Raw genomic sequence first — 27,490 nt, forward strand, 5'->3', positions numbered from 1 at the left:
AGACAATTTGCTTGATGCTCATGATGTGAACGTCCTTGCATCTGCTATTTCTGAGCGCAGGACCCCAACCACCCCTGCTCTCGCTGAGGACCAAGTTAAACCATTTACGCCCTTCTCAGTCAGGCAAAGCTCCCCCGTTTGCATGAGGTCGCGTGGAGTGTCTGGTGCTGTTGGGATAAGCTGAAATAAAACAGCCGCAGAAGCAGACTCAGTGCTTGTCTCTGAGAGGCAAGGAAGAAAGCCTGAAAGCTTTTTCTTCCTGATAAGGTTGGATTTACACCTCAAGGAGAACTGATAGCCTGTATCCTATAAGCGACCAGAACTAAACTGGTGTATTCACGAGGAACAGATAAAGCAAAGAAAGGCACGTTGGATAAACACAGCGCAGAAGATTAAGCAGGAGAGAATTTGCTAAAGCCGAGTTCACTTTTAGTCTCAGCTGACGGCAGCTCCTGAACTATGCAGGGGAAGAAATCCTGGCTCAATCCTGCCCTGCTTCCCAGCAGCAGAACAGGAGCAGCGCGTCCTCTGGCAGCTCGAGGCACTGGCAGCTCCTCTGAGTACACAGAAGGACAGCACTGCAAGTCCCAGCACCTGCACGGTCAGGCTTTGGAGCCACAGCAGACACCCCAAACTCACCCAGCACAACACACCAAGGGATGGCATCGGCCCAGCAAGCAGGGGAGGAAGAACAAAGCTTCCTGCTAGCTCTGGGTTGGGAGCTTAAAGTCAGTGCTTATCTGAATAAATCTGGCTTGCAAAGGGTGCCAGGAGAAGGCGTGAGCTGCATCAGACAGCTCCTTCAGAGCTCAACACGCTTCCTATTCTCCCACTTCCTTTCCAAACCCCATCACCCCGCACAGCAAAGCCCATCCTTCTCTTGTTCCAGCACGCAAAACCAGAAGGAAAACCAGGGCACCAGCATTTGGAGGGATGAGAGCCCCAGGGAGCATCCGAGCTCAGTGCCCTGCCGTGGGTCGAGCAGCTCAGTGCTGGGGGAAGGAGGAGAGCTCAGGGGCTGCCAGACCCTTCCTCTTGGTTTCATTAACAGCAAGCGCACGGCGCTGGTGGGCATCCCTGTTAACACTCGTAAAAAGCACACAGGAGTGAAACCTCGTTAGCAAAATTCCCCGTCAACTGACCTCATCCCTCAGTGCAAAACAATAAAATGGGCTAATTTAGCCTGTAATAAAAAGCCCCACTATCCGAACTGCACAAAAGATGCACAAAGCTCCGCTGTCAAGAGCCCCATTTCTTTGATTTAAAAAGCCGACTTTAAACGGAGCAAGCCGTGCTGGGAGGTTTGCGAGCCTTTTGTGTCCTTTCAAGTGTGCTGCCGCTAATAAATTTCGCCGAGAGATAGCTGCCCCCAGCCCCACCGCGGGCTGACAGCGGCACGGCCAGCCCCGCTCCACGCTACAGGTCTATTTGTTTCACTGTTATGGTTACACGAAGCACCCCGGCCTCTCTCCTTCCTATTTCGGCATCTGCTTTTCTCAGCAAGAGCAGCGATAACGAAGATACCATTAACTCACCCCCCTCACGCCACCCCTGCAGCACCGGATTTTCCACGAGGCCTTTGCAGAGGAGAGGGCTTACCGTGACACTGCGTGGTTCGAAGGTTTTACCTGCCAACTTATCTGGGTTTCAGATAAAGAGGTATCTCAGCTGGGGAGCAAGTCAGTAATGCATTGGCATTGCTTTGTAAGAAATCACGAGCCTAGCAAACTCCAACCCCCCTGGCACACGGTGGGGTAACCGCGCACACCCGGGTCACCTCTGGACACAGATGCCCAAAAAAGCCCGTCCGGGCACGCTGAGGTCTGAGACCTGCATCGCTTGACCACTTATTACTCCTGTAAAAATCTCTTCTTTTGTCTGAAGATAACCCATATTTCATCCGCCAGAAGAGCTACTTTAAAAAAAAAGGCAAATAAATCAAAAGTTGACCTTTATTCCTAGAACTTCCTGGGAAGAGGCAGAGGCAGAACAGCGCATTTATGAAAACGATTGTGAATTGTGAGGCTTTTTTTTTTTTGCTCCACCGAACAGATGTAAGTGCTAACTGTCATGACCAGTACGAATTTGTTTGACATTTATGGTAAAGCCATTTATGCCTGATGACTCATTTGCTTTATGGATTAAGTTCCATCAAGCCAGTTTAACTCAACTCCCCAGCCAGCTCCCAGACACGACTGGAAAAGCTCTTCTGGAGCATTTTTTAACACTTATTCTATATGTGTGCAAAAATGTCACATCGCTTCCAATGACATCAACTTCAGTAACTTGGAGAAATTGCTGCGGTTCAACAAAACAAACAGCTGGCGAGGATAATCGGAGTGATTTCATCTGGCATTGGCAGCAGCTCCATAAATACTGGGATTCTTCAGGGCTCCCACCGCAACGCACTAATAATTAACCGGGCTGTTGTTTTAGTGCATTACCACAAGAAGTCTTAGGGACGCTGAACTATAGAAGAATAACGACTACTTGATGAGCCTCTTAAAATTCCCACTTCTAAACTGGACAGCCACAAACCCAGGACGTGCATCTTGAAAAATAATCTTAATTATCAGAAGCAATTGGGACGTTACTGAGTTTTACTACCACAAACTCGCCGCTTTCATAAATGCAAACCCCATCAGGTAGTTTAAGAGCAGCAGAAGTTCAGCGGGGCCCTACGGTGAAGTGAAAGCTTTGAGATCCCACCAGCAAGTTTCAAAAAAACCTAATCCCTGTCTCGGAGATGGCCTGCCAGCCTCAGATGTTCCACTTGATAAAAGCTGTCATTAGCACTTGCCCACGGAAAGAGGTTTCCTGCTAAGGACACCGCGGCCGCCCTGTGCAGGGCTCCATGCGTGCAGAGGAGAAGTGGCGTTGGAGAGGTCGGTGAAGAAGAAAAGCAATAGATGACCCAAAATTCACCATGGCCCCTTGCTGGTACAGCAGGACGCCCAGTCGGACACACCGTGACTGCTCAGTGTCAGTGCATCCTCCGTGGTACTGGCGTCACCCAAGGGTCTGTCCTTTAAACACAGCTGCTGCAGAGGAGAACCCAAACAGCAGCAATGGGGTCGGGCGAAGCCTCGTCCCCCTTGTACCTGCATCCTGACCTGCTCTCGCTGGACGTGACTGGCACCCGAAGGGCATCCTTCAGGCCTCCAAAGACGTTGCGCTACAAAATTAGATTTTTAAAATTTACAAAATTGGAAGCAAGCACTTGGAGATCTGGCTCAGTAAAAAATGAAATAAAATAAAAAAGGGAAGGGCTCGGTTCGCACGCAGTCATGAGTCAGCTGCGAATACTTGGTGGTTTGGATGCAGACAACCCGGATGTTTGCTTCCCTGTCCTGCGCAAAGGGGGCTGCAGGAATGGACGGACGGTTTTGCTGTGAGACCTCTGCTATTTCCCCTCCTGGGCTCGAGTCACCACAAGAATGGCTCCCTCCTGGCTTTTGGCACTCAGATAGGAGCCTCTTCTGGGCCCTTTTTGGAAAAAAAAGGAATTTAATTTTGCAGAAAAGGGACAGAAGTTTCACTAAAACCAAGTACAGCTTCAAGTAAAACCCTTTCTCAAGGGCTGACGGTAGTTTTTCTTTCTCACTGCAGCTCCGCGTTGGAGAGGAGGTACCCCAGGACACCCAGCTCTCACCACGTCCAGCCCGGTTCTGCATCCCCACCTCAAAGAGAAGCTGCTAGCATTCCTGACATTGAACTTTGAGAACAAAACAACTACAACAATTATTTGAACAGTCTGTGTGCCTCCCTCCCTGACCACAGCAACAAGAAAATTAGCCCTTCAGCTCTAAGGTAGTTACCCTCCTTAGGAATTTCAATTTTTCATATTCATTTTTTCAATTTTTCATATTCACTTTCCCATCACAGGGGGATGCTGTGACTCGCTGCTCTCATCAGAGGAGCGAGCAGGGGAACACCACTGCACACTCGGGTCAGCCCGCTCCAGGTTGGTTCTCAGAAATGATGTTTTTCATAGCAAGAGGATGCGTTAGGGATGGAGGCAGCAGCAGTAGGGCGATGGTTGGACCAGATGATCTTGGAGGGCTTTTCCAACCTTAATGATTCTGTAATTCTATTATTTCTTGTGTTCTTGCACAGGCCGCAGCACGACACTGTGTTGGTTATGACAGATCTCAGCCTAACACAGCAATACAAATCCCGAGCAGCTCAGCAACAACTCCTCAGCAGAAGACAAGGACAAGCGATTCTCTAAGAGCGCAAAAGCCAGATGGCTTTCCTAATTCTGGAAAGCTCCCCCGAAGAAGCCGTCACTCTGCCAATACCCAAATACCAGTCAAGGACCCAAGTCATTAACAGACTGGGAGACACTACAGCAAGCTTAATTTTTGAGTGGCTACTATTCTCTTCCCCCCGACCTCGGCTCCAATAGCCACGCAAGGTAAATAACAGCCCGAGCTAATGTAAGCACTCCTCAGCCAGCGCCTGCAGCCGCAGGCTCAGCGCCGAGCACCCGCAGCAGTCACCGAAGCAAACGCAGAGCCAGAGCTTGTGCCAAAGTCCATTTTTGCTTAAGTGACAGCGCGGAGCTAATTCCCAAAGACAACTGCACAGCATTAATCAGCAGTATGGATTATTTACACAACAGTGCTCTACAGGCAACGGACGGAGCCGTCCGCTATTTCGGAGAGTTTCCTACTCGTAATGGGTGAAAGATTTTCTTGCCTTTCCAAACGGCTGAGTTTGTCACGGCCATTAATCATCCCCAATTTCTTCCTGAGACTTTTCATGGAATCCTCCCCAAACTCCAGCAGCCCAGAGCCTTTCCCTTCCCAGTCCCACTCCTCTACCAGTAGCTTTCCAGTCGACCTCCCCTCGGCTGCCCGACTCCACAGCTCTCACGTCCCACCCATAGAGCATCTTGTGTAGGGACAGTCAATGCCCCAAAGAGAAAGGGATGAGAAGGAAAAGCCTGGCGATGCTCAAAGAGCCATTTAACGATGGGCAAGTGCCCAAAAGGAGCTCCGGGCTCGCTGCCTGGGGGACCCAGACGCCCCCACCCTCCTGCACCAGCTCCCCGGCCCCTCGCTGCCTTCCCACGCCAGCACCAATTCATCCCCCGGCACGGCGCCTAATTGAAACCTTCGTCCTTTCAGAAGGGACGTCTAATCCCCAGCTTGAAGGTCCCAAAAAGCAGCAATTGTACATAACCTTACTCAACCTTGAGCCTGACCGCCTGTGAAGGGGCTGCGGTGGTTGGATGGAGCACTATGTGCGCATTGCACGTGCTTTGCTACCCTGCGGCTTGCCTTATAAGCCAAAAAATGAGCATTGCTTCCAGAGTGCGGCGTGTCTTTCCCAGCTAAAAGCCGACGCCTAGGCAGACCCTGGAGAACAGTTTTTACCCCAAAATCCACCAAACAGGTGGAAAATCCCAGACAAGGTGGATTAGCAACCTACCATTCGACTAAGACCCAGGAATTTAAGGGACATCAGGATTGTTTTCCTCTCTGCCCCAAGAAACAGGCAGCTTGGAGAGCAGGTGGCACTGGCTGAAGCACAGAAAGCATCAAACCCACAAAGCATTTACTGCAAGGCTCTCGCAGCAACGCAGTGCTCCCTGGTTTTGGTTCCAAAGGGGAGAAACCCCGGCCAAACCCAGGGAGCCAGGCTGCCCAAGAGGCACGGCTGCTGGCAGCAGTGGGCTTTTCTCCAGAAAAAAAATAAGCTGGAGGTTAAAAAATAAATAAATAAAGATGACCATGGCAGCTGAGAGGCTCTTGTGGGAGCATCCCAGGTCGTGAGGCAGCGGTGGCCCCATGCACGTACCGGGGACACGTCCAGCTTTCCCTTGACTCACGTCTGGTGCCGCGAGCTGCCAGACAGCGGCTGCACTGCAAAGCTGACGAGGACTTTCAATAATTCTTAGGGCTAATTGCACCAGGGAGCCAGACCCACCCAACCCAGAGGAAACCGTGCTGAGAAACGGCTCCTCGGCTGCTGGTTCTTCTCACGCCCCATGCAGGCGGCCTTACAGCAGCTGCTGCAAACGTGGTAGCATCGCCGTCGTGCGCTGCGGTCCTCAGAGAGGGAATAGTTGCAGGCTTTGGTTTCTCTCTCCCTCTTCAAGCTCCCTGCCCTGCTGCTAACCCAGGTCCCTCGCAAAACCGCTGTGATGGGGTGGCGTGGGCAGGGCAAAGCAGCTGCCAAGCAGTAGGGACTGCAGGAAGGGAAAAGGCAGCCAAGATGACTTTAAAAAAATAAAGCAAATACAAAGACTGCTAGAACACCAAAAAAAAAAAAATTCTTAAATCAACAGCCATTGTGCCCAGATACTCAGCTCCTTCTGCTATTTTTATACGGTTTATGTCTTTTAAACAAACTGCCATCTATCTGCTAGGATTTTTGGGTGTGAAGCAAGCAGTTAGGGACACAGAAAGCGCATTGCTATCGAACAGCTTCCTCAAACTGCGCAGCCCCAGCCTGGAAGGAGGGATGGGGAGAGTGGCGTTACAAAAGGCTGCTTTATATTCGCTCCTTCTCTAAAGCCTGGCCAAGCACCGTGGTAACACAGGCAAAAATAATATGAGATGTGTCTGTAGCTATTTCACAAAGAGGGGAAAAATAATAGCACAGCTCAGGTTTTTAAAGGTGAAAAAGAAAAGAAAAGAAAGCCCCTGACAGTCCCAACCTCTCTCCACCCCAATAAAGAGGATATTACTCTCAAATTTTATTTTCTTATTGTAAGGTCAGTCTTTATATTTGCAAAATGAGCATTTTTCAACTTTTTTTTTTTGATAAATTGTATGTTCTCAGCAGATGTCAGAAGGCCCCCCCCCCCCCGAGATTAGAAACATATGGGAAGAACAAGGAACCCAAACCACACGTTTTTATTAAACTGCATGACTCCTAGTTCAAGTTTCATCACACTGAAGTAAATATTTTCTCTCTAAAGTAGCAGCTGCAGGTTAAGTTATCCATAACAGGTATTTCATATATGTATGCATACATGCAGGTGCCCCTATGTGCACATCTCATCATTGCTGGAAAAAACTTGAGATGTCAATGTGAGGCCACAAGGCTGAAGCTTATTTTGCCTTTTTTTTTTTTTGAAAATAACCTGCCTGTGAACATGTACTGTTTTTTTTTTTTTTAAGCTGCCAAGACTCCAAAACTTCATAAGTACCAGATTTAAGGCTGTATACAGAACCCTAAATCAGTCGCTATATAGACATTTTAACTAATGGTCTAATTACCCTGGAACATGAGACTTTGAGACTTTTCCAGGGTATTTCCACTTCAGTCAGCGCACAAGCGATGAGAAAGCTTTTTCCGTAGCTCCCCTGCTTGCCTCTCTAAGCCTGGCTCTGCAGCCACAGTGCTTACACACGTTATCACACAACTGCGCTGTGCTCCCAAGTACATGCACTTGAAGTAGACATCTATAGATCTATAGATGCAGATGTTAAGCCCTGCTGGCTTGAAAGAGCTCCTCCACTGATAGAGGAGTTTTCCAGGAAAGATTTGGATACTTGGAAGACGCTGACTTCCTAGGGAGTTAGCTTCCACTTGAAGCACGGGGCATGCACCCTGCTAAAGCCTGAGGCGGTCCTAGAGGTTTTTCTGAAGCCAGGGCTTAATCCTCATCGCCAGCCTCTTCCTGCGAAAGCTGCGACTTGGCAAGCACGGCTCTTGCTGGGTGTTTGAGGAGAACCTGGGCATTTCCCCGGAGCAGAGGACACGACACATCCCCAGGGCACATCCCCAGGGCCGGACCTGACCCAGGCAGAGGCACTGATCCTACCAGGGGACAACCTGCACCTCTCCACCAGCCACGAACCCCATCCCTAAAGGGCTGACCCAGGCCAGAGTGAAGCCAGTTGAGTACGTGCCATTTATCCCCCTCCACCAGTCACCCAAGTCAAGCAATAACAATCTTCACGAGATTTCTGTCACCTGCAGCAGACGCGATGCCAAGCCCCACAACCTGCTCCTGTTCCCCTCCAGTGCTCCCATTTCAGCCCCAGCAGTGCAGGAAGCCAGCACCCTCAGTGCCACAGCTCCAGGGAGACTTTGGGGCTGGGGGATGAAGAACTGCATCGGCCTCCTCCACAAGCAGCCTGCTGTTGCTCTCCTGGCCGGCTGACACCCCTCTCTTTTAAGAAGCCCTTGCAGGTCTCCTGCAGTTTAACACCTTCCCAAGGAGAGAAAACTGACAGCAGCCAGAGCCCCTTGAATTGCTGGGGCTGTCACCAAAGCCCCAACAAGTTCTCGCAGAGCTTTGGGATGGAAACCTTGCAGTGTGATCCATTCTAGACCATGGTATTATCCAGGCCTGGTTGGAAGAAATAAATCCTTTGCTGGCTTCTTTTTTGAGTTGCTGGCTGGGCAAAGGTGTTCTTTCTATTTCTGGGGCAGGGTAAAAAAAAAAAAAAAATAGAGAAGATAAAAAGCTGACTGCAGAGAGCTCTTCCAAGTTGACTCAGTTTTCTTTGGCTGCCCAAAAAACTCCCATAACATGGTAAATAGCCTGAATCTCTTTTCCCCCTCTTTAGTTTTGACTGAAAAGTAGGAAACCTGATTCTGAGAAGACCTGGAACGAGGGAGAAGCAGCTTCAGCCTCCCTGCGTGCAGGGCCAGCTTGGCAGAGGGACTTGGCACACGCGTGCCACCGCCTAGAGAATGTGTGGTGTTAGGGTCAGACCTGGTGGAGGTCCTTGGCAGACTTCCTCTGTGTGTACTCCTTGTGTGGGATCTTATACCTTGCCTCCCATCATCCAGCGCTTGCATTTCTGCCAGCACAAGGAGCTAGAGCAGAAGTGTCTGTTTTAATAGGGCTCCTACCTAGAGGAAGTGTTTGGAGCACACCTCCTGCAGGTACAGCAGGGAAACACCTTCAAAGAAGCGGCCCAGCCTCCTGGCCACCTCTGGAATTACATCGCTAGCAACCAAATACTCATCCTCTTGTGTACACCAGAAACCCCACTGAGTTACTTAATCTGAAGGTTTAAACTCTAACACGTGAGGAAGCATTCCCCTCTAATGAATTTGTTAGGACAGCAGTGCATTTTTCGGCTGTTTTCCCCCAAAAGCAAGCCATGTGTGACCTCTGTGCAGCTACAGGTGTGTCTGTCTGTCTCAATAACTCTCAGATCTGATGGCTGATTTCAATCACATTTGACAGAGGAAAAAGGCTCAAGATAATTAAATTCCTATAAACGTCACGGAAACGGGCAGCCAGGTAAAAGAAAGGCATCACACAAGTTCACTGTCTCAAGGGGAGGCTGTGCAGCACCAGCTCACTTCTGATCAGCGATAGGAGCATTCAGGACAGGACATCTCTAACATTCCTGCCATAGAAAAAGCTTTAAGCAACCACGAGACAAATTAGAAGGAACGCAGACTTGACTCATCTCACAGCATCTGACGTTCCCAATTGCAGCAGCAACTGGAAAAAGATGAGCTGAAGCACCACAAAATAAGCAGTTCTTGTGTTTCTGCCTATACATAGCAGACGCCCTCTCCTCCTCAATTTTCCAGACCCAAGAAGAGTGGAGCAGAAAGAGTGGAGCATCTCCCGGTCTCAGCTAGCTGGGTCCCCTGGCAGTTCAGAGGAATAACACTGGATGCAGCAGAGCCCGAGGGTTTGTTGCTACCTGTCATCAGGCACCGGTCACGTTCAGGCTGGCACTGCCACCAAAGTGACCTCAGCTGAGCCTTCGCTCGGTGACTTATCCATCTGCACGACAGGCTTGTAATCATCACTGCCTCGCCAGCAAACACACTAAGAGCAAGCCACGGAGCTATCTTTTTTTCCCCCCTGTATATGACCACACAGCAGCTGGCCGCTCTGTGATTTCTGCTTTCAAACTCTTCATTTGGTAACTTCAAATCAACATGTCACGCTCCCCGCAGACAAATTACACCACTGATCCCTAAAAATAGACGTCCCACAATCACCATGTGCTCCGTTGTCACTGTTTTTACTCCTAGCCCAGACACAACCCTCATAGCAGAACCACTATGGGATGGTTACGTTGTGGTTTTTTTTTTTCCAGATTACAAATGTTTAGCTATAAATAGTGCAAATCTATAGGGTAACTTCTAAAGGAATGCTTTAAAAACTACTCACGAATTGCACTGAGTTTACAGGTATTCTTTTAAATAGTTGCAACCGCTGTTCCTCTGCAATATCAACACCACCTAAGAGTGACTTCATGGCAGTGGATTATTCAAGATACCCCATATCATTTTAACATAACTATACAGAATTCGTACATTTGTTTTTAAAGTCATTAGCTATTCCAAACTGCTTGCAAAATAACGTGTGAATAACTGCACAGCACAAGTCTCTCAAGCAGTTCCTTCCAGTGGTTTTCAAACAGGAGCCGATTTGGCCGAGACGCGGTGCAGCCTTGTTCCCTAATTGGAGCATCAAGTCAGATTATGCTCCTGAACACTTTCAAGCAGCAAATTAGACAACTCAAAAAATCTCTCTCAATAGTCTCAAAACTTCACGGTGCGTCGGCAGGGCTCAGAGCCCACCAACCAGCAACGCCAACTGCTGGGACAAACTGGGGTGCAACTGGAACCAGGGAAGTTTGGCTTCACATCAGGGACTGCTGCAAGAAGTGAGAGATTTTCACGAGCACTGCCTCTGTGGTGCTCGAGGCTGGGTGCAGGTGGTGCAGGTTGGCATTGCCAGGACGGCAGCCCCAGAGGCAACATCCCCCAGAACTGGCATTCAGCCCGCTGGAAAAACGTGAGCTGACAGCCTGCGCTTTGTGGGAGGCATTTCCATCAAGGGAGGACAGTGTCAGCCTGGCCTTCCACTGTCCAGCATGGAAATTAAAGGGAGAAGGAAAAAAAAAAAAGGAAAGACAGAGCAGGCCAACCAGGCCAGGCCTCTTGCAAATGAATAGAGCAAAATGAATAGGTGCCATTGTCTGTCATGATCTGCCAGCCCTTAATAAAGCTGAAAGATGAAACAATGAGCAGTTTTGCAATAACACCCTCATTTTGCATCCCTTGTATTCCAGATAAGTCTTTCTGAAGCATATATAAGAGGCTCAGGGGGACTGCATTTTGCTTGGAAGATGACCTTTGGTAAGAGAGGTCCATGCACACCATCCTTATATGCTGCTGGATTACCTTAACCCATGCTTACCAGATCTAAAAACATTCACTCCACGTGCCCATACAGCCAGTTTTTAAGATAAAAAGTGGATCAGAACCACTGAATCCAATCTCTGGCTTAACACAAACCACATAACTGCAGCCCATGTGAAGCCCAGAGGTGCTCAAACCCCTGCATGCTTTGCCTGGCGTTTATCAGCATCTGATGCTGCAGGCTCCTGAGCAGCAGCAAACCCACCCTGACCATCAGCAAAGTGTTCCTGTGGTTAACAACAGGCTACAGTTCTCCTTGAAACAAGCGGTGGATGTTTATTTTTATTCCTGGACGGATTTCCCTTCACTTCCAGCTCTTCTATCGCTAATTTAGGATATATATGGTTTTTTGTTTTTTTTTTTTTTTAAATCTGTGTTAGTTTCTTCAATCTTCATTTCCATGGGGTTTACTCATGGGGCCCTCCCCATCTCCCTTGAACCCCCTCCCTGCAGGGGGGGGTGGCTGCGATTTCATCCCAGGAGACAGCTTCCAGCCCTGGCTGGTTGCTCAGCCCCATCAGCGGTCTGCACCTCAGGAGGCAAAGCCCCCAGCCTGGGTAACCCCCGACACCAATGGGGATTCTTAAAAGGGAGACTTAACTTTTTTTGGACTTGACCTGCAGAACGAGAGCTATCTGCCCCATACCTACCTCCATTTCTCTCTCACATGCACTAGGAAGGCTCTAGGAACCCTTGGGAGAAACTCAAGCCCCCCATGTCCCTTGCCCTGAGCGGCTCCTTGAGCGCTTCACCCCCCTCCCCTGCCAGCTCACCCCCCCTCCAGGTCCCATTTCTCATCACCCACGGGTCCCTCCCTCGCAGCAGGCACCCTCACGGCCCAGCTGGTGTCCCCGTCCCCCACAGCCTGAGTGGTCAGCACTGGGCAGCGCCCTTTGATCCAAGCTACGTTTCTGCACGCAGCCTCTGAAAACTCCACTGAAACCCAAATTAGAGAGAGGAGAGGCCGCCAAAGGCTGCCCAGCCTTCAAATTTCTTCTTGTGGTCTTGCAGCCCTGACCGCATACTCAAGCTCCCTATTTTCTTTCCCGTTCCATTCAGTGCTGTATTTCCCCCATCCAACTCCATCTCCTGATGTCACCGGGTTACCAAGTGCGGATCCCGCTGTTCCAACCTTCCCCTCTTCATCCAAACCAAATAATCCACTAATAACCGAGCGAGGGGCTGGCTTTTTCCTATAGAAGTTATTTTTCAATGACATATGCGTGAACCATAAGGGATAGTTTAAAAACAGATTCTCCCTCATTACAGGCTGCAGCGCGGCACATCGCGGCGCTGCTCTTTTGTGTCTTCTCCCCCCCCTCCCCGTGCTGAGCGTTGCTGTTTCCTGGCTCCGGTTTCCCGTTGATTTATTTCCCTTTCGTCTATGGAAAATGAGGAACGAGACCAGCTCCTGCTCGCTGCGCCGCCCACACCAAGCTGGATATGCGAGCGTTGTGCGGGGCGCTCGCACGGTGGAAAATATGTCGCGGGGGAACGGAGCTGCTGGCCCGAGCTACGTGTTTGAGAAGTCGCTGTTGGAGCCACGCTGAGCTGGAGTGGGGCAGCTGGTCCGTTTCTGCCTAGCCCTAGGTGAGCAGGGTGGCAGCATCCCCCCCGGGAGGTGCTGAGCCCAGGATCGCCTCCGCTTTGTCTCCATCCCTACCCGCCGCGGGAGATGCAATGGAAATAGAGGCAAAGGGAAGGTGGTAAGAAGTCTCCACCTTGGTACAGAACAGAAAGAGGCAAAAGACCAAGCCAAGGTCTCCAGCAAGCACTCAGTCACAGCCATCCACGAAGGTCCAAGCACACTTCTGTGTTAGCCTTTGGCAGCTCCGTTGCACAATTCACAAACTTTGCTACACGGGCAGAAAGAGCAACCAGGTGCAGCCCCTTGACGCTCCTTCATGGATTTCCCATCCTCTCCCCTCCCCACTCCCACTGCTTCCAAGCTCCAAAGCTTTGGAAAGCTCCGGCTTCCCCTGGGCTCACTTCCATCGCCAAAGGGTGGCTTTGCTTCCAGCAGCACATCAGGGCTTCCTGCTCCCATCCCACACCAGCTGGAGCTCTTCTGAGCACGGAGGTATATCTGAGCTGCATGCCCCTTGCTTCCATCCCATTTTTTTTCCCCTCATACTTGGATTAACCTGGAAGCTGAGCTGCCGTTCTCAGCTCTGCTGAAGGGTTTTCCATTCACACGCTGCCACAACCCCAAGATCCACCCTGGGGTTTTATCCGAGCCCTCCGCACCGAGGTGGCTCAGGATCAAGGGTTTTGTGTACACAGAGGCTTTTAATCAGGACTTGGAATGTTTTCTGCCCCAGGAGGTAAATACAGAATCCAGGTTTCATGGATTAAAGGGAATGGGGGAAAATAGAACTGGCTGCCAAAGTTATCTCAGGATGTAAGTGGGATTACGCACTTAGCCATGGGGATAGCTGCTGACACACTCAGAATTCAACTTAACACCAAATCTTAGTTGGGAAAACGTTCCTGCATTTGGCAAGCGACGATCACGGAGGGCAGGACACATCTGCTGGGACCACCCCAGAAGGAAACTTCAGTGCAGGTTCCCATTGCTGCTCCCCAACGTTTCTGCACATTTGGGCAGTAATGTTTAGGAAAGAGCTGAAAATGGACAGCAGAGCTAACAGGCACAGGTATACGCAATACCTCGTCCATACACAATTCACCTTCCATCTTTCCCCAGGAGACTCAATCGCCTGTCCTTTCTCAGATGTTCACACCCCTCCATACTCCAAACCACTTCTGCAATTATGTTTGAACAGTGTTGGCTGTCCACAAGAGATGTTTTTTCTCCTGCAAGAGAACCTCTATGCAGCGTCTCCCATCTCAAAATCCACCACTCTAAAAGCCTCGTGCTGAAACAAATCTTGCTTAGCTCCCGTAACAAAGTTCACTGGGCGCTACCCAAGCTTTTCATCCCAAAAGAAGAGCTGGGTTTGTGCACCCTATGGCCTGAAGAGCAGACGTGAAGCTCAGCCCAGGAACGTGGTTATCAGAACAAACCCCATTACAGATCAGGAATGGACGCAGCGTGACCAGCGCGGCCAGCAGTAGCTGAGCATCACAGCTCACATTTCAGTATTCCGAGCAGCAAGCTGGAGAAGGGTAAACATAATTTGCAGATAAAATTTGCTTATGCAAGGCATCAAAGCCCCAGGAAAACCTTGCTATGTTTGCAGACATTCCGGAGCAGAGAACAGTGCGCGAATGTAACATTCGCCACAAATTCTCTCGTCTCCCCACACATTTCGCTTCAGTGGCCAGAGCACTGTTTGTTCAAACAGGCCTGACCTCCTGAACCGTGGCCAGTATGCGGCTACGTGTGGAGAACAATGAGCCCACGGTGAGAGACTTTTTTCCGTGTTCTTGGAGGGAACAGAAAACACACACACACACACAAACCCCATCCAATATTCTGCACAACTCATTAGGAATACCCTCTTCCAGCTCCTGTCCCCGGGGTGATGTATTTATTGCGAACATATACATTTGATCCCGCTTGGCTCTGTCGAAGTGAGTAGTACACCTGCACACTGGGGATGTCTGGAGTGGGCTAGGATTTTCCTTTGGGCTTTGGCAAGCAGCCCAGACTGCCTCAAAAAAAAAATAAAAATAAGGCCTCACCATGTGTAAGGAACATGTGTTTCATTTGTTCGTACCTAAATGACAAGGGAATGGGTTGAACGCAAAGTCAGCTAATAGAGGCTTCTAGTTCGGACGGACTCATCTACACTGGGTTTACTCCTTCCTTACTGCATTGAGATGCTACGTATGTAGAAATCTGACTTAGGGAAGTGAAAGATGTAAAGCAGTGTCCTGCAAAGGCGGGACAATGGCAATCAAGTCCTAAATTCTAAAGAAACCTCAGTCTGAGCACTGCCAGGTCACCCAGGACACAAGCCCGCTGCCTGCCTGACCTGCACACCAGAGCTCAGCGCCCATCGCCCTGCTCCTCAGTGCAGGGGCTCTCCCCCGAGCTTGGCTCAGACAAGCCTGTGCTTCCTACAACAATTTGCTGCAACCATGCAAATCAGGCTTTTTGTATGTGGAAGGGAACGTGTTCCCATCCAACAGGCTTCTGCTCCAGGAATTCGCTTTTATGCAAATAAAACTAATTGGTGTGACCTCCCACACACAGAACGAGGTTTCCAAATTAGCAGGAAAGGGGAAACATGCCCTGATTTGGGCTGGTGGCACGCCACTACTCTTGCTGCTCTTGGTAATCACTTTTACATATTGCGCAGCAGCGCTGCCAGTAAAGCTCAGCTGGAAACTTCTCCCCAATAGCACAACTATTTGGCTTTTCCCTCATGCTCAAGCTGCAGAAAGTAATCTCTCCCAAACTCCCCAGCGCATCTGTTTGCTCTTCTCCAGCATCTCACACACACCAGGTCCCTTCACAGCACCTCCTCTGCTCCCCAAGCCCCGTCCCCCTGCCTGCTCCCAGGGGACGTCCATGTCCACAACGCCACCGTACGCCTTGGCATGTCGTCACCGGAGGGGAGCAGGTTTCCAGCATTACCTCACCCTGTCTGGGCTCCGCAATCAGCCCTCTACACCTCAGAGTTTCCATGGAAGAAACCAAGCCCCCTTCTCCTCCCTCCCGCTATCCAGCAGGGGAAGAGAGCTACAGCCGAAGCCATGGGCTGGAGGAGTAATGACAGCGCACCAAGCTGCATCCATCACGTGTAGCGGGCCTGCCTCTCGTGCTGCCTGCCAGTATTTGAGCACAAAACGCTGCCAAGTGGGCGCCAGGAACAGCCAGACAGCTCTGCTCCCCAAACCCCACAATCCCTGCAGTGGACAAACTATTCTGAAGGATGAGCTTCGCCTTCGAGAGGCCTCCCAGCTTCCCATGTCAGCTGTTTGAACTGGTCGCTGCTCCCTGCAGGAGGCTCTTCAGGCCAGGGAGACTTGGGCAACAGCCTGCTTGTCCTCTCCAGGCCAAACCAGGCTGCTGTGCCACGGCCCGGGAGAGCAGCAGTGATGGGGAGCCCTCGTGGCACTGCTCAGCACCCTTCCCACTGACCATTCTCCCCTGCTCCCACCTGACATCCTTGCTGACACCCTCCAAAATAGCAAAGCCTCAAAAACAATTAGCCTGCAGGAGTCACTAGTAAGGAAAACAGACTCAAAGCTTCTTGATAATAATAATAAAAAAATAAAGTAATAATAATAATAATAAAATGGTTTGTGCCATGTTGCTGCTACCGCAGCCGCTGTCCAGGCACAGGCAAGGAAGCCAAGCAGTCCCCCAGCCCAGGGACCCGTATCCTTCACCGACTACTTACAGAGAACATTACCTCTAGTTTTTAATGACTGCTAATTACTCCATATCTTCACCATTCACCATGCTTTTCCAGAGAAATAACGAAGAAGGAGCCCCCAAGAAATTGCTCCAGAGTGGATAACTTTCCCCACCTACAGACACCGACCATCCTGTTTCTGCATTTGCGTACATGCCTGCGAACTGCAGCTACCTTGTTGTTGACAAGTTCAACCAGCACAAATGTTAATCAACCAGGAAGAGAAAGGTGTTACCTTGAAGCTAGCATTAACAGCACCCATCCCAATTATAAACTCACGCTAACAGGGCTCTGATAGTTTGTCTGCAGAACTGGGGCTTGGCTCCAGGCAAACTGCAAGAAACGAAGCCATACAGTTTCCTGGGCCTGGTGTGTAGCTTGGCCATATTAAGAGATAAATGATGCACTGCATAACTTCAGCATCAATAAAAGCACTTTTATGGTCTGTTTGAACAATGAAACACGTCACCCCTTGCACTGGATGCAACCACCGGCCAGAAGGCATTCGACAGCAACAAGCTCCAGTGATTACCTACACAAGCCAAGCAGTTTCTTTTACAGTTTATGAAATAGAATTTATCACTAACAAACAAAAAAGATGAAAAACATTAAATATTTGTATTTTGTAATTATGACTAATAAAGCTACATCATTACAGGCAACCCTGACCCAGTCACAAAGCTTGACTGCAGTCCAGATGTCTGAGCTGCCAATTACCCAGCAAGTCTAAGTGAAAAACAAGAAGTTTGAGCTAAGTGCATGCAAACAATTAATCCAATGTTTCCACCCACATCTTTACTCTTCTTACAGGAACCTGACAGACAGGGATTGTATGAAACGGTGTCACTTTTGGATTGAGATGAAGCTACCTGAAGCACAGACGAACTCTTACAAGCTGTTTTGCAATTCTACTTCTGGACAGGGCTCTGCCCCTCCCTCCAGGCAGGCACGCATTTGCAGACACACTGATAAAACCAGATGACGTCCCTGGGCACCTGTGTAAGACGATCCCATGTGCAAGCCCTTGCCAACTGGAGCCAAGTATCACGTTTGGGTTTTGATTAGACTGACTGCATTGCTTGGCCTCTGGCACTAAAATCTCACCATTAATTGCAAAGCCATCCAGAGGCATAATCTTCAGCAATTGCAGACATTTTCTAGGCAGCATTGCTGTTCTGGAAGAACCTAGCTCTGTGATTTAATCCATATGTCTCAAGTGCACCATCTCACTAAAGAGGATCCCTTTGAAAAAACAAAAGCAGAAGAAAATGACGAGAAAACCAGCAACTAAATGGAGAATTATTGGGAGACTGGGGAAAGCTATAGACATCTTCAATAAAGAACCCAAATGCTGGCTCAGGACGTTTTATTTTCCATCATCTCACACCATACTATATGCTGGTGGTGTAAAACATCGACTCTTTGCACTCCCTGAAAGGCTCTACAGCAAAAGAGGTGAAATCAGATTTGGCAGGGCTAGGAAAGCAGGCAGCCAGGACTGTAAATTAGCTTCTTTCAGCAGTCTGCCGAGGCAGGGGAAAATACACAGGAACATGTGTCTGCGGTGCATCTCGACTGAGAAATTCAGGTTAGTATAAAGCCCTAATTAATTTTCAAAGTGTTTTTTGAAGGTTGACAAACTTAAGCACAAGCTCTGGCCAGTTCCTTCCTGCCCAGGTCTTGCAGAGGATGGGTCCAACACGATGCTCATGAGAAGCCCTGCTGAGCTCCACACAGCCACTAAGATATATTTGGTTTGAGGAGATTGGGGACCTTCTTGCTTCTCCTGTAAACAAGTAAGTGTTTCCATATGCCCCAACGCCTTGCCACTGCTGTTTACATTTGCACAAGAGGACCTAGACATGAATCAGGCTCAGAGCTGAGGCTCCCACAGTAGGTTTTTCCCCACAAGATAAAGCCTGCAAGTTTTGCAGTACCACCAATCTGGCTTTCCCAAAAGCCCATTGTATTAGTAGTACAGTTATCCTCCTGCAAGAGCTGATTGAGGCTATTTGACATGCTAACAGCAAATCTGCCTGCAAAAGTAGAGCCCTAAATCTGTCCTCAAACACCAAAAACTACAGTAAGATGCACTTTCATTGATAGGAAGCCCATTTTCAGTTGTATACCTTTTGCTAGAGCAAAATTTATTGATCCAATCTTGTAACCTTGGAGCTGTCTGGAAAAAAATAATGTACAGAAATGTAAAAGCTATGAACTTCTTCCAGAGCTGGAAATGCTAAAGCCAAGAGCATGGGGAGGGAGAAAGCCATGACAATAGCGAAATGAAATCTGAGACTATCAACCCTGGTGATAATTGTTTTTAAGTGTAAACAAGGCAGAAGATGAAAAGGGAGCTGGCATTGCAGCCCAAGAGCAACAGCACCTGAACGGCACCAATGTCCCAGCTAAGAGCACTGGAGCATCAATTCTGCTTTCTCTTGTTGCACCTTGAAACGTTCCCCGGCCCTAAGAGCACCTCTGGCACCTCGCCCAGGCTTTCTGGCTCACCCCAGCACAAATCTATTTCCGATATCTTGATTTTGCTAGCGGTCTTCAGAAACCACAAAGGAAAAGAGAGAATAAGGAGTGCCATCCTTCCCGCATCACCCGACCCCGTGCAGCACACCACGTCTCATCCCAGGGCAACGTTTGGCTCACGCCGCTAGCAAACCCTCCTGTCAGCTCTCGGTTTCACTGCCTTAGCAGGAGGGCACACACGGGTGTCCGAGACCCTCTCGCTTTGCACCTTGCTCGGCACGATGAGAAGAAACCATTTGGATTTTACAGGACCAGCCAGACCAAATGAGACACGGGGTGCTCAGACCAAATGAGCTCCTCCTGTTTCCAGAGAAGCCAGGCGTAAAAGACAACCCCAAAAAGCGATGTACACACTGAACTTTTCCACTCATGGGAAAAACAAGTTAATTTCGTCTACATCAACACCAGACACGACCCAAACATTACTTTTAGAGGGTCAAAATGCCACTTAGCTGGTGGAACAGCCCTATAAATCTTTTCAACAGCTGAATCGAGAATAATCAACATGAAGTTTCTTCAGTTGTTACAAGGGTATCCTCATCAATTTTACTTTTTTTTATTAAAAAAACTATCTGCAGCACAGTTTTAAACAATGCCAATTCCAGCTCTGCCAGCTAGGCGCTGTACTGTTTTGTGTTTTTTTTTCCCTAGGCACTGCAGCCTCACTCAGATCTCTTCCTGAAGATCTGGAAGAGACAAATCTGGAGCTTCCAGCAGAAATATGGACAATAGCACACATCTGGGACTTCGGCAAGGTCTGGACAAATTTCATTTTGTTCATCACCTGTGAAGCGCTGCTCTACAGAGGAAGGCTGAGCAGTAAAACAGGGCTGGGCCTCATGTTATTGCAGAAACCAAGCTTCTGGGGATTATTCTGGGGGATTACTGAGATGCTCCAGAACAGCATCGCAGAGGGGTTAAGTTCACCTCACCCAGCACAGACGGGACGTGTACCCGCCCCAGACGTTATGCAGCACTTTCCATTCATAAAGACCCTCCAGCTGCGGGTTATGGGATTTCTTTCTTCACTGCTATAACACAACCATTTCTGGGATAAACGCAGCACCAGCGACCTTCCTGAGCCAGGACCTGAACTGTGTTTCAACCCACATCTGCAAAACCAGAATGATTTCTGCAGGCAAGAGCTGTCTGAGCTGCTTTTTCCCCAGGACCACCACCACCACACGGCTGGCTGGAAGAGCCAGCCCCCAGGGAGATGCTGTCCCACACAGCCCTCGGAGGGGTTAAGCGAGCTGCACGCCGCTTTTACTAAACACAAAGCCTCACCAGGCTCTGCCTTGAGGTGGGCAACATTCAAGCCAGGTTGCTCAACCCCCTAGGAAGGAGCAAGGCTCAGCAACACCCCTGGCACTGCCTGAACCCTGCAATGAGTTGTACATAGAGCAGTCACAAGCGCCTCCCATGGGAGCCCACAAAGCATCCCAAGAAGCTGCAGCCATGGTTGATGACCTCTTCACAGAAGAGCAGGGGCCCTGAAGGAGAGCGCCACCACCCAGCACATCTCAGGGACACTTTCTTTGGAAAGTTCCCCCTGGCTTTAGTGCTCAGCCTTCTGGGCAAGTCCCTTTCCCAACCTTCATTCTCCTTTTGTTTCTGTGCAACAGAAACAGACTGCTAGAAATTGCTTCCCAATGTATAAACGTTGCAAAAGAAACAGTCAATCCCTCTAAAAACGAGACTTTCACATGCCTTCTGACTTCCTCCCAGTGGTGCTGTAGCCACAGGAACGCTGCTTACAAGAGCCTGCAAGCAGAGAGAAAAGTGTTTGTCTTGCACCACGGGCTGGTCTTTTCTCTCGTGCTCTGCAAAAGGCCCTTTGCTGCCTCACAACGGCGTCCTCTCAGCCACAGCTTGAAGCCAGCCGCCGCCGCCCGAGCCCAGCGCGAGAGCCCGTCCTGACATTTGTGAACTTGTGTTCTGAACAAGAGCTCAGCACAAAACTCAACTTGTACAACCTAGGCTCTCGGCTTGGCCCCTCTTCAAACCTACCCGGCGTTCCCAGAGCCGCACAGAGATCCACACAGCCTCTCAGCTAATTGAATTTTAATGAGAGGAAGTCGTTTTTTCCACTGGAAGAATGTCGCGCTAGAGAAATATTTTGAAACTCCTCGAACTTTTCCTGCTGGGCTTTTTCTGCAGCGGGGAAGTCGCCATCCGTGCGCCCGAGCTACGAATGCAGCAGAGCTGCTTCCCTGCAACCCCAGCTAGATCTGGAGTTTAAATAATTACAACTTCCAGAACAAGAACCATTTGGGGTTTTATTTAGTTCCAATCCTGATCAGAGTCCAGGCAAGGAGGATAGGAATTCACCACACTTAGGGCTCTTGCTGATCCGAGCTGAGACACAGCCTAAGCCCTCCCGGCCGCTGCCTCCTATCCCACCCACAGCTAACGGGGCCGGAGGAGCTCCCAGCAGCAGGGACAGGTACGCAACACCCAGGCAGCTCCACGGCCACAGAAAGCTTCAAAACTTCATCATCATCACGTTCACTAGCTGAGGTTCGCAGGGCACAGCTCCTAGACTGACTGCAGCAGTGGGAGAGCTGAGCATGCCCTGGAAAGCCCAATGCCGACACCTTCCCTGTTGTCCCGAGCCACAGTTTGCTCTCCTGAACCGCAATTTGCTCTACACAGTTTCTGCTTAGGCTTTTTCTGCTTAGGCTTGCAGATTGCAGAGAAGAAAGGAGGGGCTAAAGGAAATTAAGTTGCCGAGATACGAAGGAAATTAGGTTATAGTCCACTGCCTTCATGAAACCTATTAATTACATTCGGTTTAAAGCTGCTGGTATCTTGATTAGTGTGCATGAGAGTGTATGTTGAAAACCCTCTTTGTTTGATGAGGAGGACAAAAGAGAAGATAAATACCAGAACAGAAGAGGTTGTTTTTTTAAAAAAATGTACTGATACAGTATATTTTTACAACACACGGGAGAAAGATGTAGGAAAAAAAACCTTGTTAATTGTTGAGTTCTGGTAGAACAACCACAGCGAGTTTCTCAGGAAGTGCCTGCAATGATCTCGTAGCTGTGTTTTGTACCCAGAGCTGACGACAAGGCAACAGCCTCCAGTGCAGGGGAACAAATGCTCTATTTTATGCCACCTCCCAGGATCTAAGAGGTTTCACAAGTCCCCTGAGCTTATACTCCTAGATAAATTATTTCCAACAAAGCCAGGAGACTTTGTTCTCTATAAAGCAGAAGATTGTGCTCACCAAATTGCAGCAAAATGAAGTAGCCTAAATTAGTTTTCTTACCCAGTTTGGATGCAACAATTTCTTCAAGCAGATCTACTAGATCCCTAGGTCCAACGGCTCCCCAGAAAAGCTCGCCACTTTACGTAACAGCTCCATTTAAAATACAGCAACCAGTGCAATTGCTCAGTTTTCTGCAGAATAACCAATACTTGCGAGAGACACTCCAGTGCCCATTAAACCCAGCTTTTACTTTCCTACTTTCCATTTTAATTGTTAGACTTCCCAGGGAATGTCTATTAACTTAATGCAATTTCAAAATCCAGTTCGAACTAACTGGGAGTTTGGCAGCAGTGCTTAGTCCATGCATTCTTGCTGTGTTTACAGCGTGCCAGCTCCCAGATGTTGGTAACGTTAAACAGACTGAAACTTTCCTTCCCAGTGACAGCGAAGTGCAGACAAAGGCTGGCTTCGCTACAGCCCTAATTATCCACCACTGATAGATGCTCCCCATCCCTTTACTGGGTTAGGAGGCCCATGAGATACAGCACTTCCTCCGTGCAAACGCAATAAATAAGGAGATAGAGAAGTCAATAGGTCTTCGTTTACACTCCATTGCACAGGCACTGATTTCGGGGAAGCAATTCTAGCTTGCAAGCAAGATCAGGGACAAGATTATTGCACACAAAAGCCTCGGAAGCACAGCAGACCACAGAAGTTGAAATTGCTAGTGAAATGCACATATTAAGCTAGCTGTTGAGCTACAGGAAAAGATCATCTACCGTATGTACTTGGTCTATAAATAAGTCTCTATCTCTTTGCTTAAATCACAAGAGCTCATGGGAACATTCCACCCATCACGATTTTGGTTTGCTTTTTAAAAAGCAGTTACTGTGTGGGAGGTGACAGGGCTGCCAAAGAATCTGTCAAGGAGACTCCTCATGTCATGGTGCAAGAAACCAGGAATCAATGACCAGCGCACGGGAAAAGAGCGAGTTCCAACAACCCCGGAGAGTACCACGAGTTGTAAGGGAGATGCCTTCGTCTGTTTACTGCCCTTCAAATATGATTTAAATCGTAACACAGGGATGAATGAAATCCTGTTACTTCCCAAAGTTGGAGCCCTTCCAATGCTAACCAAGCTGAGAGCACAAGAGGTACAGACCTACAAGGTTGGTGCAGGGGCTGGTCTAAAACCCCAGCAAGGGCATGAAACCAGAGGACCAGGGGAGTTAACTCCAACAGCAATCTGGCCCACGACATAAGTGCAGAAAGCATTTGACTAGTCAGAATAAAATCTTTAAAGTTTAAGTTACATGTTGCAGAGCTCTTCTATGCAAAAATCCAAGACAAGTCTCAAAAAATGAGCTGCGAGTCCCCCAGCCAGAGCCCTGCTCATCAGCTCTGTGGAACGTCGCCAGAGCTGCTCGCTGTCATGACTTACCTCAAAGACTTCCTCATCTAATATCCTCGTTCCAAATACGATGATGCCATTGACGTCAATGATGGGATGGTCACTTCGGTCCAAGAACTTGGTTATTTTCTTTTTACAGTCCAATATCAAGGTGACATTTTTCTTCTGCACACTGATGGCTACTCTGTGCCACCTACAAAAACAATTCACAGATGTTAAACAGAGCCTCGGACTTCTGAGAACAAGCCAACAATTGTAGTAACAATGAATCCTTCATAAAATGTTCCTGCAAGCCTTCATGACAGCTATTGCCTGCAAACTGATGCTGATGAAAATCAGCCTTGGGCAGACCCTAGACTTATTTGAAATAGAAGTGACAGTGTTGGCAGATGTTGTTTGATTCTCACCCTCCAAAACAGGCAGGAGAACACCTCTTCTTGCTTCACCTAGAGGCAGGGGAACCACCCTAATAACTCGCTATCTAACTTCCCTCTTCCACCCTCCTTCAGTCCTGCAAGGGACTCAACGTGTTTTTTTCTTGACCAAGTGATTCCTTAGGGCCCTTTGTAACAATCAGTGCTCCTATCCCTATAAACACCAGACAGTTTGCACTGACTAGTATGAGATTCACCCTTTTTATACAGTGTTTATTTGCCAAAGGGTACAGTTCAGGAAGGGGACTTTTAGCAACAGTCAAAGGTGTCTACGTACATTATATATGACTCCTATTTTACATAATGTTCAACGCATGCTGGTATTGATATAAACAATGTACTGTTTTTCCCTTTGTGCACAAAATTTCACTTACTTGCCATCTGCTAGGTTAATGCCTCTAAAGAGAGGATAGTCTTCTGGGCCTGGCTTTCCTGTATGGTCTTCATACAGGAATACAGGAGATCTACCCATCTCCACACCAATTTGCTGGATCCCTTGCTCATTGTAAATTGAGATCAAGAAGGACTGACCTCCTTTCTTCGCTTTTACAGTGGTTAGAATGGAGAAGTCCTCTGGGAATGGGGAAGCTGGAGTGGAAAAGCAAAGAGGTTAGTCAGGTTTCCCTGAAAACAAATCCCTACAGAAACAGCGCTGTCTAATGACCTATGGGGAGAACACTGATTACTGTATACCCCTCCAGACGCGTGCATCCTAAAGATGTATGTTGGGAAGCATTTAGTTGCCAGCTGAAGATCCATCTTTTCCTCTAAAGCCTACTGAGATACAAGGCTGGGACGTGCTGCAACCCAAAGTAGATTGCACAAGCAAAGCCAGAGCAGGGCAGCACGTCTCAAGGGCTACCTACTCCAATGGCATATTGAACATCCAGACACAGACCTGGGCATCACCGGGAATCTTCCCATTAATGATCAGAAAGCCTTTTTCCAGCCCTTATCGCAGTCTAAAGAGCTAAAAGCCACCCCACATTTGAACTTCCAAGCAAAGCACAGTGAGGGATCTTCTGATCTGGGATGGGAACATGATGCTGGGAAAGCAGAGGTTCTAAAAGAGCTGTTGGTTTAAATCTACTATTTGCACCAAACCCTTCCTTTGTGTGTCCTGGAGCATTTAGGAGACAAGGCAAAAACTTTCTCTATTTCATTTATCACACAATCTCCAAATTAACTTAATATGTCTGAAGGACAGAGGAAATGAAGCATTCCATGCAGTTAGGCAAATAAAACCCTTCAATATTGTGTGTAAGGGAACAGGGGAGTTGCATCAGGTTTCATCTATTCTAGACAAGAACAGAGCATTCTGTTGCTTTGGCTTACGGGGTTGGTGCAGGAAAAAATATCTGTGAGCAGAAATAAGTCTGGCAAACAGTAGGAGATGCTATTTTGTCTGCATATTAAGCAGCTAACAAGTTTTCTAGTTTTTTCTCCACTCAGGAAAGCGGACCGATCTCTATTTTTGCAAGGCTTGCAGAGTTTCACGCTGGCATGAAGACCACCAAGTCATGCTCTGTTCAGGATACAGCTCCTTGGTTTTTATATTTTTTTTCTGCCATTCATACAGAAGCATTAAAAAACAAAGCCTGGACGCACATCCCAAACAGGTCTTTAATAACACCAGGAGCATTACTAAAGGATCTTCCTTGATCAAATTATTACCAGAGATAGGACCTAATGGAAATGAGGGTACCTACAAGGGCATAACCTGCTCACATGCTACATTTCAGCAGCATGAGACTTGCGGGGTATTTCTCCTCCAAGGTCCAGGCTTTCAAAACAAGGATTGCATTGTACCGCTGGGTATCTGCTTGGGAAATCTTACACCAAGGCACAGCAGAGCGAGGTGGGGTGGCCCCGCCACTGGCAGCGCGGTGTGTGTGCTGTTACCATCTACACGTGGCAGCTGGCAGCATGCAGGAAACGAAGCAGCACATTTTTTAAACTGCAGATTTGCAGCCGTATATATCACCAAAAAATGTCAAGCTCAATGCCCAAAAGCTTCAAATAGGTTTCCTCTGCCCCATAGGCTTTTCTTAGATGCCATCTCAGCGCTGCCTAGGGGATTTTGCCATGGGTACAGGACCCAGGGTGAGAGTTCCTCTAACCACAGCAAAGCTAAGATGCATAAAAATGACCTTCTTCTGCCTGGGAGTTGTTCAAACTTTAACAACTGGTACTTTAAATGCATTAGGCTTTCCAGCACAGGATGACAGTGCAGGGCAGTGGAGGAGGCAGGAGAAAGCCCGCTGAGCAGCAGGCTCTGCTAACAAGCACTGCTGCAGACAGCTTGCAAACAGCACCCAAATGGGGCACCTGTGGATGCCTACGGAGACATTGCATTTACACCCAGTTGACATCCCTCACCCTCGTTAAAAAGCATTTGGAAAGAAGCATAAAGCATAGTCTGAATGGAGGACTCTGTCAATAATTAAGTACTGTGATTATAGACTGATTTCCCCCCTAGGACAAAGGGCCAGATATTTGGCAAAGAAAGGCATCTGATTTTCGTGCCTCCCATAGGATGGGCTGAGCTTTATCTCCCTCCTGCTGTATACAAATCCTCCTCTAGCACTGAATCAAGACCATACGCCTTCCTGGTTCCAATTACAGGCTACAGTCTTGGGCCTTTTATGTAAAATAGTTCATGTCCAAAATTTCATTATGAATCCACAATACAGTACCTTTCAACTTGAACAAGCTGCCAGCTCATTAAAAAGCTGCTTTTAATTTTTTTCATTATTATTAAGATGTCTCCATGGTGACGTGAGTTTCTCAACCCAAATAACCATAACGGACGAATTATAGCTGACATTACTGTTACTGCTCTGCTGTCCTGGCAAAATAACAATGCCTTCACTGTCACAGAAGTGACCCAGGCTATTGAACAACGTATGAAAACAAATCCACATACACAATGACATATACATGACAATAAATATATGAAGCACACGGAAACTGACCCAAATCCCCTTAAAGACAAGGGAGTCACTCCCAACAATGGGTTTGGGATTAAGCCTTTGTTTTCAATCCATTTTAAGCAAGCTTGTTCTGAGATGCTGTACATCCATCCCTTTACTTAACAGCAACGCACCAATGCTGAATTTGGCTCAGTGCTTCTTTACCCCATGGCCAAGTCCTTCAAAATTCACTACGCTGCCTTGCAGGAGGGTGCGTGAAGGGAAGGACAGGAAAGTTTTCGCTGTGTAATAAAAGTGAGCAACAATGAGCTGATCCAGTTCCCCGATACAAACACAACGCAGATCTGCTGTGCAAGATGGTGTCATTTCCATAGCCACTTCCCAAAGGAAAACAGCTCTTCAGTGTCGCCAAGTTCTGGCCTTTTTCTGCATCTGAGAAAGCTTCCGATTTTGGAATGGCTCCTTTTCCTCAGAGATAACTG

The 27,490-nt window shown here is 48.4% G+C and overlaps 1 protein-coding gene across 4 annotated transcripts in view; it reads right to left on the reverse strand.

Moving 5' to 3' along the window:
• COL5A1 (collagen type V alpha 1 chain) overlaps positions 1–27,490 on the reverse strand; it is a 152,091-nt gene that overhangs the window by 86,103 nt on the left and 38,498 nt on the right. For all 4 annotated transcript variants that reach the window (XM_035555043.2, XM_035555044.2, XM_035555046.2 and 1 more), the window contains exons 3-4: positions 24,450–24,663; positions 23,672–23,834 (exon numbers count right to left, since the gene is read on the reverse strand). In XM_035555043.2, the coding sequence (XP_035410936.1) occupies positions 23,672–23,834; positions 24,450–24,663 (377 nt within the window). The remainder of the gene's footprint in view (positions 1–23,671; positions 23,835–24,449; positions 24,664–27,490) is intronic.

Source organism: Cygnus atratus, chromosome 19 (assembly GCF_013377495.2).
Source record: "Cygnus atratus isolate AKBS03 ecotype Queensland, Australia chromosome 19, CAtr_DNAZoo_HiC_assembly, whole genome shotgun sequence".
Taxonomy (NCBI): Eukaryota; Metazoa; Chordata; class Aves; order Anseriformes; family Anatidae; genus Cygnus; species Cygnus atratus.